General features: G+C 42.0%; 1 protein-coding gene across 1 annotated transcript in view; it reads right to left on the reverse strand.

Moving 5' to 3' along the window:
• Hacd2 (3-hydroxyacyl-CoA dehydratase 2) overlaps positions 1-18,664 on the reverse strand; it is a 93,944-nt gene that overhangs the window by 56,126 nt on the left and 19,154 nt on the right. Inside the window, exon 3 of the mRNA XM_028752281.1 lies at positions 16,106-16,124. Within this exon, the coding sequence (XP_028608114.1) occupies positions 16,106-16,124 (19 nt within the window). The remainder of the gene's footprint in view (positions 1-16,105; positions 16,125-18,664) is intronic.

Below are 18,664 nucleotides of genomic sequence, written 5' to 3' on the forward strand. Positions count from 1 at the left end.
ACCCAGCACTTGGGAGGCAGAGGCAGGTGGATTTCTGAGTTTGAGGCCAGCCTGGTCTACAGAGTGAGTTCCAGGACAGCCAGGGCTACACAGAGAAACCCTGTCTCGAAAAAAAAAAAAAAAAGAAGAAGAAGAAGAAGAAGAAGAAGAAGAAGAAGAAGAAGAAGAAGAAGAAGAAGAAGAAGAAGAAGAAAGGATCAGGCAAACTATTTAAATCTTTCTATAAGTCCATAAAGAAATAAGCAGTCACTAAAAGTCTCCCAACCAAGAAGAGCTCAGGGCCAGATGGTTTAAGTGTAGAATTCTACCACACTTTCAAAGAAGAACTAATACCAATACTCCTCAAACTATTCCACAAAGTAGAAACAGAAGGAACATTGCCAAACTCATTCTGTTAGGCCTAGTACCTAAACTACACAAAGACTCAACAAAGAAAGAGAATTTCAAACTGATTTCCCTTATGAACATTGATGCAAAAATACTCAATAAAATACTCACAAACCAAATCCAAGAAGACATCAAAAATTTCATCCACCATGATCAAATAGACGTCATACAAGGGATTCAAGGATGGTTCAATATTCAAAAATCTATCAATGTAATATACCATAAAAAAATTGAAAGAAAAAAAATCACATGATCATCTCATTAGATGTTGAACAGGCCTCTTACAAAATCCAACATCCTTTCATGTTAAAAGTCTTGGAGAGATCAGGGATTCAAGGTATATACCTAAACATAATAAAAGTAATATACAGCAAGCCAATAGCCAACATCAAATTAAATATAGAGAAATTTAAAGCAATCCCACTAAAATCAGGGACAAGACAAGGCTGTCCACTCTCTCCCTATCTATTCAACACAGTACTTTAAGTTCTAGTTAGAGCAATAAAATAACTAAAGAAGATCAAGGGAATACAAATTAGAAAGGAAGAAGTCAAAGTATCACTATTTGCAGATGACATGATAGTATACATAAGTGACCCCAAAAATTCTACCAGAGAACTCCTATAGCTGATAAATACCTTTGACAAAGTGGCTGGATACAAAATTAACTAAAAAAAAAAAAAAATAGTAGACCTCCTTTATACAAATGATAAACAGGGTGAGTAAGAAATCAGGGAAACAACACCCTTTACAAAAGAAATTAGGGAAGCAACATCCTTTACAATAGCCATAAATAATAAAAAATATCCTGGTGTAACTCTAAGCAAGCAAGTGAAAGACCTGTATGACTAGAACTTCAAATTTCTGAAGAAAGAAATTGAGGAAGATATCAGAAGATGGAGAAACCTCCCACTCTCATGTACTGCTAAGATTAACATAGTAAAAATGGCCACCTTACCAGAAGCAATCTATAGATTCAATGCAATTAACATCAAAATTTCAACATAATTCTTTACAGTCCTTGAGAGAGCAATTCTTAATTTCATATGGAAAGAGAAAAAACCCAGGATAGCTAAAACAATCTTGTGCAATAAAAGAACTTCTAGAGGTATCACCACCCCTGACCTCAAGCTGTACTACAGAGCAATAGTGATAAAAACTGCATGGTATTGACATAAAAACAGACGGGTTGATCACCAGAATAGAATTGAAGACCCAGAAATAAACCCACACTCCTAAGGACACTTGATTTTTTACAAAGAAGCCAAAATAATGCAATGGAAAAATGAAAACATCTTCAACAAATGGTGCTGGTCTTACTGGATGTCTGAATGTAGAAGGCAGATAGATTCATATTTATCACCCTGCACAAAACTCAAGTCCATGTGGATCAAAGACCTCAACATAAAACCTAAGATACATTAAGTCTAATAGAGAAAGTGGAAAACTGCCTTGAACACATTTGGCACAGGAGACAACTTCCTGAAAGTAATACCAATAGCTGAGGCACTAAGATCAACAATTAATAAATGGGACCTCATGAAACTGAAAAGCTTCTGTTACTCAAAGGACACCATCAATAGGACAAAACAGCAGCCTACAGAATGGGAAAAGGTCTTCACCAACCCTACATCTGTTAGAGTATTAATATCCAAAATATACGAAGAACTCAAGAAATTAGACACCAACAAACCAAATACCCAATTTAAAAATGGGTAGGTACAGAGCTAAACAGAGAATTCTCAACAGAGGAATCTCTGATGACCAAGAGGCACACTTAAAGAAATGTTCAATGTCCTAAGTCATCATGGAAATGAAAATCAAAACTCTAAAATCTCATCTTACATCCATCGAAATGGCTAAGATCAAAAATACAAGTGATAGCACATGTTGGTGAGGATGTGGAGCAAGGGGAACACTTCTTCATTGTTGGTGGAAGTGCAAACTTGTACAACCACTTAGAAATCAATTTGGTGGTTTCTCAGAAAACTAAGAATAGTTCTACCCCAAGACCCAGCTATACCATCTGGAACAAAAACCCAAAAGATTCTCCACCATACCACAAGGACAGTTTGCTCAATTATGTTCAAAGTAGCTTTATTCGTAATAGCCAGAAACTGGAAACAGCCTATATGTTCCTCAACCGAAGAATGGATAAAGATAATGTGGTTCATTTACACAATGAAATACTACTCAGCTATTAAAAACAAAGACATCATGAAATTTGCAGGCAAATGAATGGCACTAGAAAATATCATCCTGAGTGACCCAAACATGTATCATATCACTTAGAAGTGGACACTAGCCATAAAGTACAGGATACTCCACAGACCCATAGAAGCTAAGTAACAAGGAGGGTCCAAAGGAGGATGCTTGAATCTCACTCAGAAGGGGAAATAAAATAGACACTGGAAGTAGATGGAGGGAGGGAACTGGGTGGGAGAAGGGGGTAAGAAGGGAAACAGGGAGGGGGACCAGTTGTGAGGTAGGGGGGTGCAGGAGAGGGCTAGGAAAGAGAACAGAAATTGGTGGGAGGGGATCTCTGGGATGAGTTCAAGATCAGGCACAGGGGAGGCTCCAGAGAGTCTATGGAGGTGACCTTGGCTGAGACTCCTAGCAGCTGAGGATATGGAAACTGAATTGGCCACCTCCTGAGCCAGACAGGACTTCCGGTGGTGTGAGGGGAACACCAACCCAACCACAAAAACCTCAACCCAAAATTTGTCCTGCCTAGAAGATGCACAGGATCTCCTATAAGAGGGAGCAGAGACTGAGGTAATGGCCAACCAATGACTAGCCCAACTTGAGACCCATCATAAGGGCAAGATCCAATTCCTGACACTACTAATAATACTCTGTTATGATCCCAGACAGGAACCTAGTATAACTGTCTCCCAAGAGGCTTCATCCAGCATCTGATAGAAACAGATGCAGAGATGCATGGCCAAACATCAAGCGGAACTTGGGGAGTCTTGTGGACAAGTGCAGGATAGAACTGAAGGAGCCAGAGGGGTCAAGACCACCACAGACCTACAGAGTAAACTAACCTGGGCCTACAGGTGCTCACAGCAGAGACTCAACCATCAACCAACAGCATTCAGGGGCTGGACCTAGGCTCCATACACATTTGTAGCAGATGTGCAGCTTGGTCATCATATGGGTTCTCTACCAATTGGAATGGGGGGCTTACCCTGACTCTGTTGCCTACCATTGGATCCCCTTCCCCTAACTGGACTGCTGTGTCAGGTCTCAGTGTGAGAGGATGTGCTTAGTTCTGCTTTGCTTTGACTTGATATACTGGGATGGGGTGGTACCCAAGGGAGGGGTGGTACCCAAGGGAGGGAGGCTTGTCTTTCTCTGAGGAAAATGTAAGGGTGTGATGGGGGAGGGGTTTGAGGTGAGACTGGGAGAAGAGGAAAAGAGGGGGAGCTACAATCAGGATGTAAGTAAATAAATTAATGAAGAAAAGTGACTTAAAGAGGCACAAATAAAAGAATGAAAAAAGGCTATTGGGCAAATGGAAACAAAATAAGGTATAGGTCATATTCTAATACCAGACAATGTAGAATGAGAGGGGAATAGCAGCCAACTTGGCCATCTGCAGTGGTGTGTGCCTCCAACCTAAGCTACTTGGGATGGGGAGCCAGGAGAATTACACATACAAGGCTAGGCAGAACTGTTTACAGGACCCTGCTAAAATGAAAGTAAAAGGGGGGCTGAGAATATAGTTCAATGAGGTGCACTCGCTTAGCATGTATAAAGCCTTAGGTTCAATCCCCCCAGTGTGTGTGTGTGTGTGTGTGTGTGTGTGTGTGTGTGTGTGTGTGTGTGAGAGAGAGAGAGAGACAGAGACAGAGAGACAGAGACAGAGAGAGAGAGAGAATTTAGATGTATAAGTGCATATCTATATAGGTCCTACTTTGTTATCTATTACTGTAATAAAAACCCCATAATCAAAAGAAAACTGAGTGGTGGTGCATGCCTTTTCTTCCAGCTCTCAGGAGGCAGAAGCAGGTGAATCTCTGTGAGTTAAAGGCCAGCTCAGTCTATAGAGTAAGTTCCAGGACAGCCAGTGCTACAAAGAAACTCTGTCTCAAAAAAAACAAAAACAAAAACAAAACAAAACAACAACAACAAAAAACAAACCAAAAAACAAAACAAAAGTTGATGGTAATCTTCCTACCTCCCACAGCAATTGTTTTTGCTAAAACAAAAGCCACAGAAGATCCCAGGGAAATGAGACAACACTGATAATCTTAGGATACTTTAACTAGCCAAACAGACAAAGAATATAAGCAATGACACAGAACAGTTTTTTAAAAAGGGAATATATATTGAACAAAGTATATATCTGAAAAAATATATATCTGTAAACAAAGAAGTATATATTCCTTCAAAATTACCAGTAAAAACTGAGTTGGTAAAAAGGTATCTAAATTGAGTAAAGAATATAATGAACTAGGCTGGAGAGATGGCTCAGCTGTTAAAGGCAAGGCTCACAGCCAAAGTGTCAAGAATATGATAAACATCACAATCCCAGTCAGGCCAGTGTAGCAATGCAGCAAGACTGCCTTAGTTAACAAGAACAAAGATGCAGAGAGTTTGCTCACACATGAAGTGTGTGTTCCTTTTATTTCAGGATTTATCCAGTCAACTGTCACAGAATTACACAGCAAATCATGTAAAAAGTTTAAAAAACATAATTTCTTTTGGGATGAGGGGGTACACGGTACAGCACATACATGGAAGTCAGGGGATAACTCTGGAAGGCTGTGAGTTTCAGGAACTGGACACAGGTCAGGCTTGGTGGCAAGGGCTTTTACTCACTAAACCATCTTGCTGACCCCCATAACTTTTTCTGAAAGATGACTCAACAGATGTTACATGTCTCATTTTGGTCTCTGGACAGTGTTTCAACTTTCACTGGTCTGATCTGGCTTTTGAAGCTAAGACTATAAATAGAATGTTTTCTTAACTACAAACTGTCTCACAGGGAATTTTTAAAGTAGAACACTTTCTTTCATAGACAAACCAAGCTTGTGCTCAGCTTAAAGATGTAACTAAGAAAACACTGGACAAGAACCTCCCAGATAATGCACAAAATTCTAGTTGTTCCATTATCTCCATCGTTCATGACTGACTCAAGAGAAAGCAATATAAAAGCACCCATTCATACCCCCTTTCTCTGTTGACTTGATCAGTCAGCTTCAGCTAGCCGTTCATACTATACATTTTTATTAGACCAGTAAGAGGCATCCTCTTTTAACACAAGGGTGCCATCTAGTGACAACTGTGGGAAAATATTATAGAAAACTGCATCAGTCCACTGCGCTTGTCATACAGGCATAAGGATGTGAATTAGGTCCCCAGCACACACATGAAAGCTGTGTGTGGTGATGGATGCCTACAATCTCAATGCTGAGGTGGAAGACAGGCAGATTCCTGGGGCTTGTTAAACAGCCAGTGTGGCTGAGTTGGTGAGCTCCAGATTCCCTGCCTCAAAAAGGTGGTGAGATGAAGATGTCTGATGTCAGCTTCTATCTTCTATATGCCTGTATGTGCCCCTACCCTAAGACGTGCACACAGTCTTAGTTACTTTTCTGTAACAACTTTGTACTAACAAAAGCAACTTAAGGAAGGGTTTATTTTGTTTCAGCTCAAGGTACAGTCTATAACAGTGGGGAAACTAAAGAAAAAGGAGCAACTGCTTACACTGTGTCTGCAGTTACGATGAAGAAATCAATGAATGCTGTACATGGCTGGCTCACTCTTCCCTTTTTACACAGTCCAGGAGCCAAGTGAGGGAATGGTACAATGCACAGTAGGTGGGTCTTCCTACTTCAATGAACTTAAGATAATCTGCTATAGGCATGTCCAGATGTCCATCTCCCAGGTTGATTCCAGACTATTTTGAGACTAACCATACACAGAGAGAAAAAACAAAAACTTGTGTTTATTTTACCCCATTTCTGCTTTTTAAAATGACTTTCAAAATGCAGCAAAAATGGTAGTGACAGACACTACTATGCCTGAAGTGAGCTTCCTGATACTCACATGGGCACACTGAAACCTTCAGCATACCCTCACCGCTCACATCACTAACCTTATTTAGGATATGGTATCTTTTAGTTCCAAAGATTCAGAAAACCTGGTATTAAGGTATCTAGTCAGCATCCTAATTTCTCAGACACGAAAATTCAGCCCATGAGGGTAGATGCTGACTAGTTACTCAGGCACCCAAGAATACTTAGCTTACCCTCTTGGCTTCTTGTAGACTAGGAGCTAATGGTTCATGATGATGATATTTTTAATACCCTTAAAGATGTTTGTAATTCCCAAACTCTGGCTTCTCCTTCAAGGGCAGCAGAGGGAAGCCTCTGGGTTCTTTTCACAAAGTTCCCTTCTGACACCCAGGTAGTGTTTTGCATAAGCCTTGGATATTGAATGCTTATGAGGTGCCAGGCAGTCTGCACAGCCCTGAGCATGTGCCTTGGGGTTCTAACGAGCACACTCCACTTCTTTCCCACATCGAGGTATGCTTGTGCCAAGCAGGGAACAAGTAGCAGAGCTGGGTGTTCCTGGCAAAGCAGCTGAATGTACGAAGCTAGAGGTGCAAAGAAGCAGTTTATTCAGAGAACAAGAATGGAAATCTTGTGCAACGGGAGCAGAACATGCAGGTGCCAACATGCCCCCCCCCTTTTTCTTTTGTGGGGCATGGGAGGGAAATTTATCAGGAAGCAACAGAATGAACTAGAACAAGGAGGCTAAGCTGGTGTAGACTGAAGGAAGCAATTGAGTTAGCAAAGGTCTCAGTTTGTTTAGTACTATCCTGACATGGAACTTATGTGTGTGGATGCTGGGAACCACTGCATTTGAGTAAAAGGCAAAGGCAGTACCAGAAAGGACTGGAATGGAAGGCTAGCTTTGGCCACCTACTACCCACATGGCTCTCCATGGCTGAGCCTGGGAAGCCTGAGTTTCATCACAGCAACAACAACAACAAAAAATAACTAACACAATGTGAGTGTGTGTGTGTGTGTGTGTGTGTGTGTGTGTGTGTGTGATGTATGGGTGAGTACTGGGATATGCACATCATGGTACATGTGTGGCAGTCAGAGGACAACTTAAGGAATTGGTTCTCCTTCTGCCCTGGGTTCCAGAGATTGAACTGAAAACACTTCAGGCTTGCCTGGCAAGTAATTTTATCCACTGAACCATCTTGTTAGCCTTTGAAATTTTTTTGTTGGCGTGTGTGTGTGTGTGTGTAGGGGGGTAGGTAAGATGTTATATGTATTCCTCTATTGATCTGTCTTATTTGTCTAAGACAGGGTTTTTCTTGTTCAATCTGAAGCTCACCACTTCAGTGTCTGGATGGCCACAGAGCTTCCAGGATCTGCCTGACTCTGTCTCCCAAAGCTGAGGCATGTCTGGCTTTCTACATGGGTATAGGGGATTTGAACTCAGATCCTCATACTTTCACAGCAAATTTTCTCACCTACTGAGCTATCACCTGAACATTTACATAGTCTGACTATTGACTATTATACTGGATTCAGAAAAATATAACACTATACTGTTCTCATATTAATAGTAACAGCCATCACTTTACTGAGCAATTTTCAACCTGCAGACACTGTGTTCCATGGTCTGGTCCTGTCCTGTTTGACACTCACAATGGTGAGGTCACTAGCTCCTTTTACTCAGACAGAAATGAAGGTGTATAATATCTGTATTACTTCCAGAAGCCACATAGCTCATAAGCACTCTCAGCCTGTTTGAGAGCCAGAGTTTTTCATTAATTTAAAAGAAGAAAAAAACGCCAATATTTTAAGGCTGTAAATTTCTAAAAGACTAAGTGCTTGTAATAAACTCCCAAAATAGCAAGAAAATAAACCACTATTCCAAAAATAAACTGCAGTTTTATGAGTTAAAAAAAAAGAAAGGCTCTCTTTAGGTAAATGCTAAAAATAGCCTATTATTTTTATTGTTATCGTTAATTATTTAACTGTCCCCAGTTGGTTTTTGACTGGCCAATAAAGTTTCTGGTGGCCAAAGGCTGGGCAGGGGGACAGAGGTAGGACTTTTAGGATTCCCAGAAAGGGACTGAGGAAAAAGGAAGACGAGATTCCACCATGATGAGGGTGGGCGATGGACCACACCAGAAAGGTGACCACACCAGAAAGTTGCAGGAGGGAGATACAGGTGACATGTAGGTACAGGGGGAAATCGGACCCAGGAGGGCTGCCCAGCAGGGTTCAGAGCAGCAAAGATGAAATACAGATTTAGTAAGTATTAACTCAGAACTATCAGAGGGGAGTGTATGTTAGCCACATGGAGTTAGGGAGTGGCCCAGCCATTGAGCTGCTTAGGGCATATTAAAAGTAAGGCTGTGTGTACGCACACGTTGTGTGTGTGTGTGTGTGTGTGTGTGTGTGTGTTTCTTTCATTCCTGAATCCAAAACAACTAACTGGGTGGATGTAGAGGAGGTGGGTACACCAGGGAGTTTAGAGCAGTTTAACAATCTACTGCTACACCACTAGAATTTGGTAAGCCCATGATCACTGTTTGTGAGGCTATACTGGTGTGTACTGTTATGTGCTGGAACAGACAACAATAAGGAAGAGTTAGCGAGGACGTGAACACAATGCAAATCATACATTATAGAAATAGAGCACAACGACAGGCTGCAGCAGAGGGTCTTACAGGAGAGTGACCAACAGTGCTGCATCGAGCCAGAGGTAGTAAGGGATATAGTTAAGGAAGGGGAGCCAAGTTAGTCAGCTGGCCATGGGCTCTGCTCATCCCAAGAGAGGGCAAAGTCAGGTCACAGTTGCAGAGGCAGGAAGCCAGGGCTGCCCTAGTGTGGAAAGGAAGACAGGTTCGAGATCATGAAGAAATAAAAAACAGTAAAGATTTAAACAGGAAGCAACATGCAACACATCTATGAAAGACATCTATTGGGGGTTGGTCTGGTGCTGCTATGTATTCAAATGCTAAATAGTGCCCCCCCCACCCCGTGAAGAATCTGGCTGCTCCCAAGAAACAGATCCTCACATATACCAAGTGATACTATGTAACTCTTGCTCCTCAATTTGAAACTATTAGTTAAATAAAAAATGGCTACAGCCAATTACTGGAAAGAAAAAAAAGCGGCAGAGTTTCAGTTATTGGGCTAGGGCTCACAGGTAGGGACCAGGAGGAGTAAGGAGGAGAGATGAGAAAGAAGGGTCGGAGAAGGAAGATGGGGAGGACAGGTCTCTATTATTTGTGATAAACCAGGAGCATGTACCAGATATGAAAAGGACCCCAAGGATAAGGAACAGAAATAACCTGGGAAGACTCAAACTACAAGTACTTGGGAGCACAGCTGGAGAATTAATAGTCTAGCATCAGAAAAAAATCAGATTAGGGGTAGTTCCCCCAGTTACTATGCCACAGCTAATTAAACAAATCCATAGGACTCTGCTTCGGGCTTTTGGGGCTAGCTGGGTCATATTAATAACTAATAGAGTTTATTAAACTCCATTTTACATTCATCCTTTAACTGAAGTCTTCAGGAACACAGTGAAGAAGTAGGTTCAACACTTGGCTGTGTGAACTCTCATACAAGACTGTCTTAGTTAGAGTTTTTATTGCTATGAAGAGGCACCATGACCACAGCATCTTATAAAGGAAAGCATTATAAGTGGGGCTGGCTTATAGTGGAGAGGATTAGTTCATTGTTGTCATGGCAGGAAGTGTGGTGGCATGTAGGCAGACATGGTGTAGAAGTGGTTCTACATATGGATCCTTAGGCAGCAAGAAGAGAGAATGACACTGGGCCTGGTTTGAGCTTCTGAAACCTCAAGTCCACCCCCAGTGACATACTTTCTCCAACAAGGGCATACCTAACAGTACCACTGTACCACAAAGACAAAACTATCTGATCCCCTCTATTATTATTACTTATTCACTTTATATTCCACTCACTGCCCCTCTTCCAATCACTCATTCCCACAATCTTTCCCCATCCCCCTCCCTTCTCCTCTGAGCCCCAGGGTATCTCCCTACTCTGGTACATTAAGTCTCCTGGAGGCTGGGTACATCTTCTCCCACTGAGGCCAGACAAGGCAGTCCAGTGAGAAGAACACATCCCATGAACAAGCAAAAGCTTTTGGGATAGTTCCCACTCCAGTCGTTTGGGACCCACATGAAGACCAAGCTGCACTTCTTTCCCCCCTCTTTTTAACACACACACACACACGTACACACACACGTTGCAGGATATCTGATCACACTCTAAACTTCGAGATTGGGTTATTTACTGGAAAACCTGTTTCTAGTTGTGATGTGGCTCAGCCCTAGCACACACCTTTAATCCAAGAGTGTCTGTTTTTGTAAATAGACTTAAATAAAGTCATCTCTATAGGTCAAGAGGCAGAGCAAGCAACCACTGACAGGGAGTGAACAACGTAGGAAAACAATGAAGAATAAGAGGAAGTCGGGAGGATAGATAGATACAGGAAGTAAAAAGGAGGGACATATTTAGTTTGATGGGTTTTTGAGATGCTGTGGAGGAAGAGAACCTCCTTTTGGAATGCCTGCTGAAAAGAAAGGTCAGCTGGTGCTTTCTCCACCTCTCTGAGCTAGCAGGCTTTCACCCCAACAGCTAGCTCCCATGTCTTTGATGGTAAAGTTGAATATTTGAGATTTTTTAAAAAGCAACCTTTGTATCACAATATATTACATGGTTGGAGACATACATTATGGAAGAATAATATCTGCATTACCTCATGTATTTACTTGTGGTGAGAATAGAGATTCACATATTTACTTGTAGTGAGAATAGAGACATGAAATCTAGCACTGGGTCTTGTCAACTGTTCGTGGAGAGTAGAGTAAGACATAGCAAACACAGTAATGGAGCACAGCAAGAAATGAATGGCAGCTGCTGCTATGAACACTGCATCTATGGCTTCAGGAAAATCCTCATGGGAGTCTGACAAGATATTCTGAACTCTTGCTCAGGGATGAAAAACAAGACAATCTGAAACACAGTTAGGGAATGAAATTGACAAACGTGAGTGATAGCCTGGGGACAGTGTGTGAGACAAGAAGGTGTCCATGAGGAACTCCATCCAGGTCTAGCATCGGTGACTGAAAGCCTGTGGCTGGTGGCTCCCCTGACAGAGAGAATACACAGGTAGAGTGAGTCTGGGAATGTGAGGTCCTGCTGAGGAGCAGGTTCCTGTGTGCATCGAGGAGTGGAGATCTAAGAAGTGAGCAAGTCTAGAGCGTGGGCACCAGTGTGGTCGGGAACTAAGAGGGTGTCAGGCTCATCTCCTAGCATGGGAAGGGAAGACCTAGAGAATCAGGGCAGGGTCTGAGGACACTGACTATGGACACAGAGATAGTGGCGCCCATGGAAATAAGAGCGTGAACTGGAGCGCAGCTCAGAGGGGGAAGCACTGGCCATCGAGGGTCAAAATTGGACCTCACCTTATACCTACAGGTGAGGTAGGTACAGCATTACAGAGACCATTACAGAAAGCCACAACCAATCAAAAGAAAGAGAGGAACTGACTGTGGGGTGTTCAGCCCCAGTTAATGTATCTATAGCTCAACCCTTACCCTAAGGCCAGGGAACATTGAGGAAGAGGGGGTAGAGAGACTGTAAAAGCCAGGGGAACCAGAAACTCTGCGGCAAGACTGTGTCTTCTAGATGAGACAGGGAAGCTGTATCCACGGAATATCAACAATATGGCTCTTTAAACAAGATCTGAACAAGGGTAGGGACATTCTAGGGGGCCCTATGTCCAGATACATACATACATACACACATACATACATACACATATGTATGCATATATATATACGTATATATATGTATGTATTCATACATGCACACATATAAATTAAAAAATGAGAGGCTATGAATTTGAGAGGGAGCTGGGAGGAGGGGGGCATGGGAAGAGATGGAGGGAAGAGGAGGCAATGATATAGTTATATTTTAATTTTTTTAAATGCCATATATATATATGTTTGTTTGTTTTGTTTTTCGAGACAGGGTTTCTCTGTGTAGCCCTGGCTGTCCTGGAACTCACTCTGTAGACCAGGCTGGCCTCGAACTCAGAAATCCGCCTGTCTCTAAATGTTATATATTTTTTGAGACAGTGTCTATGTAGCTTTGGCTGTCTTAGAATTCACTGTATAGGCCAGGTTGGCCTTGAACTCACAAGGATCAGCCTGCCTGTACTTCCAGAGTGCTTGGATTTAAGGTGCTGGCTAATAAATTTTTAAAATATATTTAAAAATGATTAGAGTTCAGATCCCAAGAACTGATGAAGTTGAATGTATGCAAGGGCAAGGTGTGACAGTGAGTGTTGTCAACTTGACAAGACCTAGAAAGGGACCTCTGGGCATGCCTATAAGGGACTGCCTACCAACCCACTATAGGAGGTATAAAAAGAAAGTCAGCAGAGCACAGGATCCACTGATAGAGAGGGAATCTCTCTTTCTCCCTTCCTCCCCCTCAATTGTAGATGCCATGTGCCCAGCTGCTTCAGGCTTCTCTGCCTTGATTTCCATGTAACTGTGACCCAAAATAAACCCGTTCTTCTTAGATTGCTTTGTCAGTGTACTTATCACAGTATCAGCAAAGGAAACTACAGACAGTCTGTAATCTCAGGTCCTCTATAGAGAGATGAGGAGGAGAGAAAAGAATACCTGAAAGCCTAAGGGTCAGCTAGCTTGGTGGCAAACAAGAGACTCTGTCTCCAACAAGTCACAAGACCAGGAGCCATACTGGAGCTTGTCCTTTGATCTCCAGATGCACACCAGAGTATGTGTGTGCACTTAAACACACATGGCATGAACAACAGTGAGGAAGTAAAAAGAATCTGCCACATATCTACACGAACGGTCAGGGAGGGATTATCCAGGAGGGGGAGGAAACTGTGGACTCAAAGGTTGGATTCAACTTTGTTTTGTTTTTTAAACAAGGTCTCATCATGTAACCCTGTCTGGCCTGGAGCTCACAGGATCCTCTTATCTCTGCCTTTCAAGAGCTGGGAATCATTTTTTCTTTTTTTGATTATTTTGTGAACTGTGAAGAAAATGCAGATGATGACAAAAAGCAGTAATAATGCTTGGAAGTCTCATTGACAGAACAAAGGTCCTTGAGAAAAAAGAATGGCCTTGAAAGTATCACCCATGTATCAGGTGCCACTAGAGGCCCTAGGACGACAGAGGAGTCAAACAGAAGCTGCTCCCAAGGAGCTCTCAGCCCGAAAGGGAAGCAGTATAAATACACAAGACAGTCACACAGACACTGGCCCTCCCTCAGGGCACATTATGTCACAGAATGGAAGCCTCAGCTGACATGGCTTTTCTGAACCACATCTGTAGCTGCTCACTCTCCAATCCCACTGTCTCCGGTAGCAGCTGAGACCCAGCCCCACCAGGCAGTTGATGAAGCTTCTTTGTTTGTTTGTTTGTCTACTTTGTATGAATGAACAAACATATCCATTGGTGTAAGAGTGTATTTTACAATAAACAAAGTGATTTGGGCCACTAAAACAGTTAAACATTAATGAAAATATTATGCATACTTAAACATACAGTGTCAAGACTTGTACTCCACCCCTCAATTTAATATGCTGAATCTTCAACACATTAGTATTAAGTGTGGGGTCTCTGGGAAGTGATTAGGTCATAAAGACTCTGATGAAGGTGACCATGATCCTTGAAAACCTTGTTTCTGCAGTGTGGCCAATCATACCTATAATCACAGGCCTTGGAGGTGAAGTCAGGAGGATCAAGAGCAGCTACAACAAAAGCTCAAGGAGCTGATCTGCCCCTTTCATCATATCACAGTGGAAAGCATATACTGCCTGAGGAACAGAGCTTCACCAGACATCTGACTTTGAAATTCCAAACCTCCAAAATTAGAAGGAACAAATATCCATAAGTCACTCAGTTTACAGGGAGATGAGCTTTGATTGATGATGAGGAATACGGCCACTAAGTCTGTCATAACTGAAGATGTCACCAGTGGAAAATGAATTTCTGCCATCTACTACTTTGTATCTTAATACTGGCTGCCCGGTGTGGTCATGTGGCTGACTGGGAGCTATGCTTTCGACCACTGCTTGGCGCTGAGAGAGAATATAATACTAGCCCAGAAAAGAAGAAGGACAGTCTTCAGCCAAGTGCACACTTCTTCCATATTATCTCACAGATTAAAAGTGAAGTTATCAAAGGTAGGGGACCATCGGACTTCGGGAAGGCCAGCTCCCAGGGATGAAAATAAGAGAGTAGCACACACAGTCCGACCATGTAGGACAGGCCTGCAGTGGTCCAGAGCTCTTTGGCCAAATGTATTTCCCATCTGCTAGTTTATGTTTAGAATTAATTACATTTTTATTGTTAATTTTTGTGATGCTAAAAATTAAACTTCAGGTCTTGTGCATGTGCACGTGATCTACCACTGAGCAAATCATCAGCTTACACGCTTAAAATGTAATCATTTAAGAAGGGCTAAAATGCAGTATCTTAAAACTGTAGATAAAAGATGTGGGTGTAAGATCACATAAGATAAGTTAGGCAGACTCTAAAGCCAGATCTGGTTATAAATGAAGTATAGTATTTTCTATTAATAAGTAATAATTATTAAAAATAATAGTAATAATTAATTATCAATACATTTGTAAACTGGGAAAGGAGATTGAGTAACAAATAGCCCAAGGATCTCTCAAATTTATCTTCCAAAGTTTCTAAGGCAGTGTTCTAAAGCCTTTCAGGGGACCAAAAAGTCCTGTACCAATCTAATGAATACAATGAGCCCCTCAAATAAACAGGTGTTTACACTAAGAAGTTCTGCAGTTGCAGAGGTGCAGCCCTGGAGTGAAGACATCTTGCCTTCCTTAATGTCTGTGGGATCACAGAGACCTCTGCAGACCCACATGGCAGTCACCTGTGTCTCCACTTTGCATGGCCTTGTCAAGACTGTTCATCCTTGACTATCAGCACTAAGCCCAGTACCCTGAATATAGTGTGCACCCACTTTAGCTATGAGTTAAACTGAGGGGTGACACTGGTTTAGTCACAGTTCTAAAGTTTTCAGACTTTTGGTATGTTTCAATGAACATCATCTTCATTTTGTCCCTTTGAGAGACAAACCTAGAGTGCTGTGGGCTTGTTTTATAGGGCCCGTCTACTTTCTAAAATCGACCTTTGTCTAATTACAGGTGTCTATCTACCCCATACTAAAAGCTATGCCCCAGAGTGCCAGAGCAGAATGTGATGACTCTCCCATTCAAAAGAAGCTAGCTAACATCCACACACACCATCTGCTTTGAACACAATCTTGTAACTAAGTGTTAAAACCTTTTGCTTTACGATAAACACAGAGAACATGCAAGTAAGGATCACAGGGAAGTTCTCCAACACAGCACAGCTCCAAACCCAAGCCACACTTTGAAACATGGGAAAGCTTCCCTGTTGTGCTGAGAAAGGGAGGCACCTCCAATCTGACAGAAAAAAAAAGACACAACAGATAATGGTGTGTGGTGATGGCATCTAATATTTGCTATTTCAGAAAGCAAAACCACTTTAACAAGCAATTATATATATAATAGTGAAATGGTCTGAGTTTTGAGAATCCAATCAAGCTGATCATCTATGACTTCAAAAGGCACAATTCAATGTATTCAGGAGGTGTGGGGGGGTTCTACTTACCTATAGCACAATGTAAAATCTAGAGAGGAAAAAAAAGGGAAAAGAAAATTAGTGAGGCCAATATTACAGTTTTATTTCACATGAATTGCTCTTTCAGTTGAGATTAGAGCAGCGCCTAGATGCAATACTGAGCCTAAAAAACAAACATTTCCACTTTTAAACCTTGCTTCAGGCTATTCAACAAAAGAAAAGCTGTTACTAGTTTTGTTTGCTCATTTCTGTTTGTGTTTCTCTGGGAGAGATTCTAAGGATTTAATCCTTGCACAGCGGTTTGTTAGATGTCAATGACCTCGTTTATAACTCATGAGCTCACAAGTACAGCCAGGCAGCTCTGTAATCTGCAAACCACAACTGTCAGAAGCTACTCAAAGTGGCCTCAGTAGTGCCTTCCTTTGTTGGCTACTGTTGCCCAGCAGGCCCGTCAATACAGATATTTACTATTCAAAGTCCCATCCTCAGTCCTTATCTTTCCTGGATCAATAGTAATGCTGTAGAGTTGGCCTCTGATCTAATTTCTAAACACGTTCCCTAGCTCCAGGTCCACTTTCCAAACCATCTTGGACATCTCCATGACTATATCAGCATCTCAAAATGGCTACCTCAATGGGAAGCACATCACTTCCTTCCTCCTTATATGTCTGGGGTCACTGGGCTCCCAGCCTGAAAAGCTGACTTCCCCTTTCCCCTAAGTTTCAACTGGCTTCCAATTCCTGCAGATGCATCTTAGATCACCTGGACTGCATGGCCTTCCAATTGGCCAGATGCAGCCTTCCAAATCTCCACTGCTTTAACACTGGTGCTGAGGATTTGAAGCCACCTATAAGATAACAGCTGTTGGAGTTCCTGTCATCATTTCTAAAACACATCTTTCTTTAGTGGTTACTTATTATTGATTCTGCTAGTCACTCTGACAGGTAGACAGGACAGTTAGGGACACAGAAAGCTGCATGGCTTGCCCACAGCAATCAGCAATGGCCTGGGCAAGGACCCAAGTCTTGATTCTGTCTTCTCTGCCTTTTCTACCACTATTTCACTGTAAGCAAGTTATGAGGCCCAGAGACCAGAACATCACAAGACAGACGTTAGCTAAAATGTCCCTGATTAGTACTGTACTGAAAGACTACTATTTCTCTAAATGTCTTCCCATCCCATTTTAGGAAGGGGGAGCAGGGTATAGGGAAAGAGCTTGGATAAAAAAACTAAGCTGTACAAATTTGCTGCTATGTGAGAAGGGAAAAGAAGAATTTCCATCCCTTATATTATCCCTTTCAAAGGACACCCCTGAACATCTCAAATATGTGACTACCTCCTGCTGCAAACAGATTGGAAAGACTAGAGGCTATATCTAAATTAAAGTGAGGGATAAAATGAAGGCCATGGATGAAGAACAACCTTTGACATGAGAGAAAGCAGCAGCATGTCTTCCCTTCATGTATGTGACAAGACATCCTGGCTGCTCATTGAAGACAGGACACTACAGGACAAAACGACAGGGGCTTCCCTGTTTTCTAGGTCTTGTCCTCCCAGGCTGAGCCTCCCCTCTTTCATCACACGATTGTGCAATGCCCCCTTTCACCTTCCTGATGAAACTCATGGCTGATGTGACCTACTTACACAATATTTCAAAAAGTATCATCAATGATACGGAAAGAAGAAATAAAAAGAAAGTAATTTCATTAAAATATGTATTTCAAGCTGGGCGGTGGTGGTGCACGCCTTTAATCCCAGCACTTGGGAGGCAGAGGCAGGCAGATTTCTGAGTTCGAGGCTAGCCTGGTCTACAGAGTGAGTTCCAGGACAGCCCGGGCTATACAGAGAAACCCTGTCTCAAAAAAACAAAAAAAAAAAGAAAAGAAAAGAAAAGAAAAATGTATTTCAGTATGTAAATGCTCTTGAACATAAAGGAACATAAAGATATAAAAACAACCAGATACAATATTAACTCATGATAAATACATTTGGATTTAAAAATACAATTTCCAGGGGGCCAGTGAGATGGCTCTGCAGGTCAGGGCCTTCTGGAAAAGCTGGGCATCAGGTCTGTGCCGGCCCATGACCCGCTAGAAAGGCAGCCGGAGGGGCCTGACTCCAGTTCTCTGACTTCCACCACGCACACTGTGACTCCTGTGCTCACACCCTCAAAAATGAGATCACTCTGTGCAAGTCCTAACAAATACAAATAGGAACTAACACTAGAAACAAAAACATCATTAAGATAAGCAGTAATAGAAACATACCAAAGTAAGGCCAGGCAGTAGTGAGTGGCTCATGCTTTTAATCCCAGCACTTGGGAGGCAGAGGTAGGCCGATCTCAAAGTTCAAGGCCAGCCCGGTCTGCAGGGTGAGATCCATGACAGACTGAGTAATCTTATCTCAAATAAAATAAAATAAAATAAAATAAAATAAAATAAAATAAAATAAAATAAAATAAAATAAAATAAAATAAAACAAAATAAAAATTTACCTGTCTTGCCAGGCAGTGGTGGCGCACGCCTTTAATCCCAGCACTTGGGAGGCAGAGGCAGGCGGATTTCTGAGTTCGAGGCCAGCCTGGTCTAC

The sequence above is a fragment of the Grammomys surdaster genome, unplaced genomic scaffold, assembly GCF_004785775.1.
Source record: "Grammomys surdaster isolate TR1022 unplaced genomic scaffold, NIH_TR_1.0 125889, whole genome shotgun sequence".
Taxonomy (NCBI): Eukaryota; Metazoa; Chordata; class Mammalia; order Rodentia; family Muridae; genus Grammomys; species Grammomys surdaster.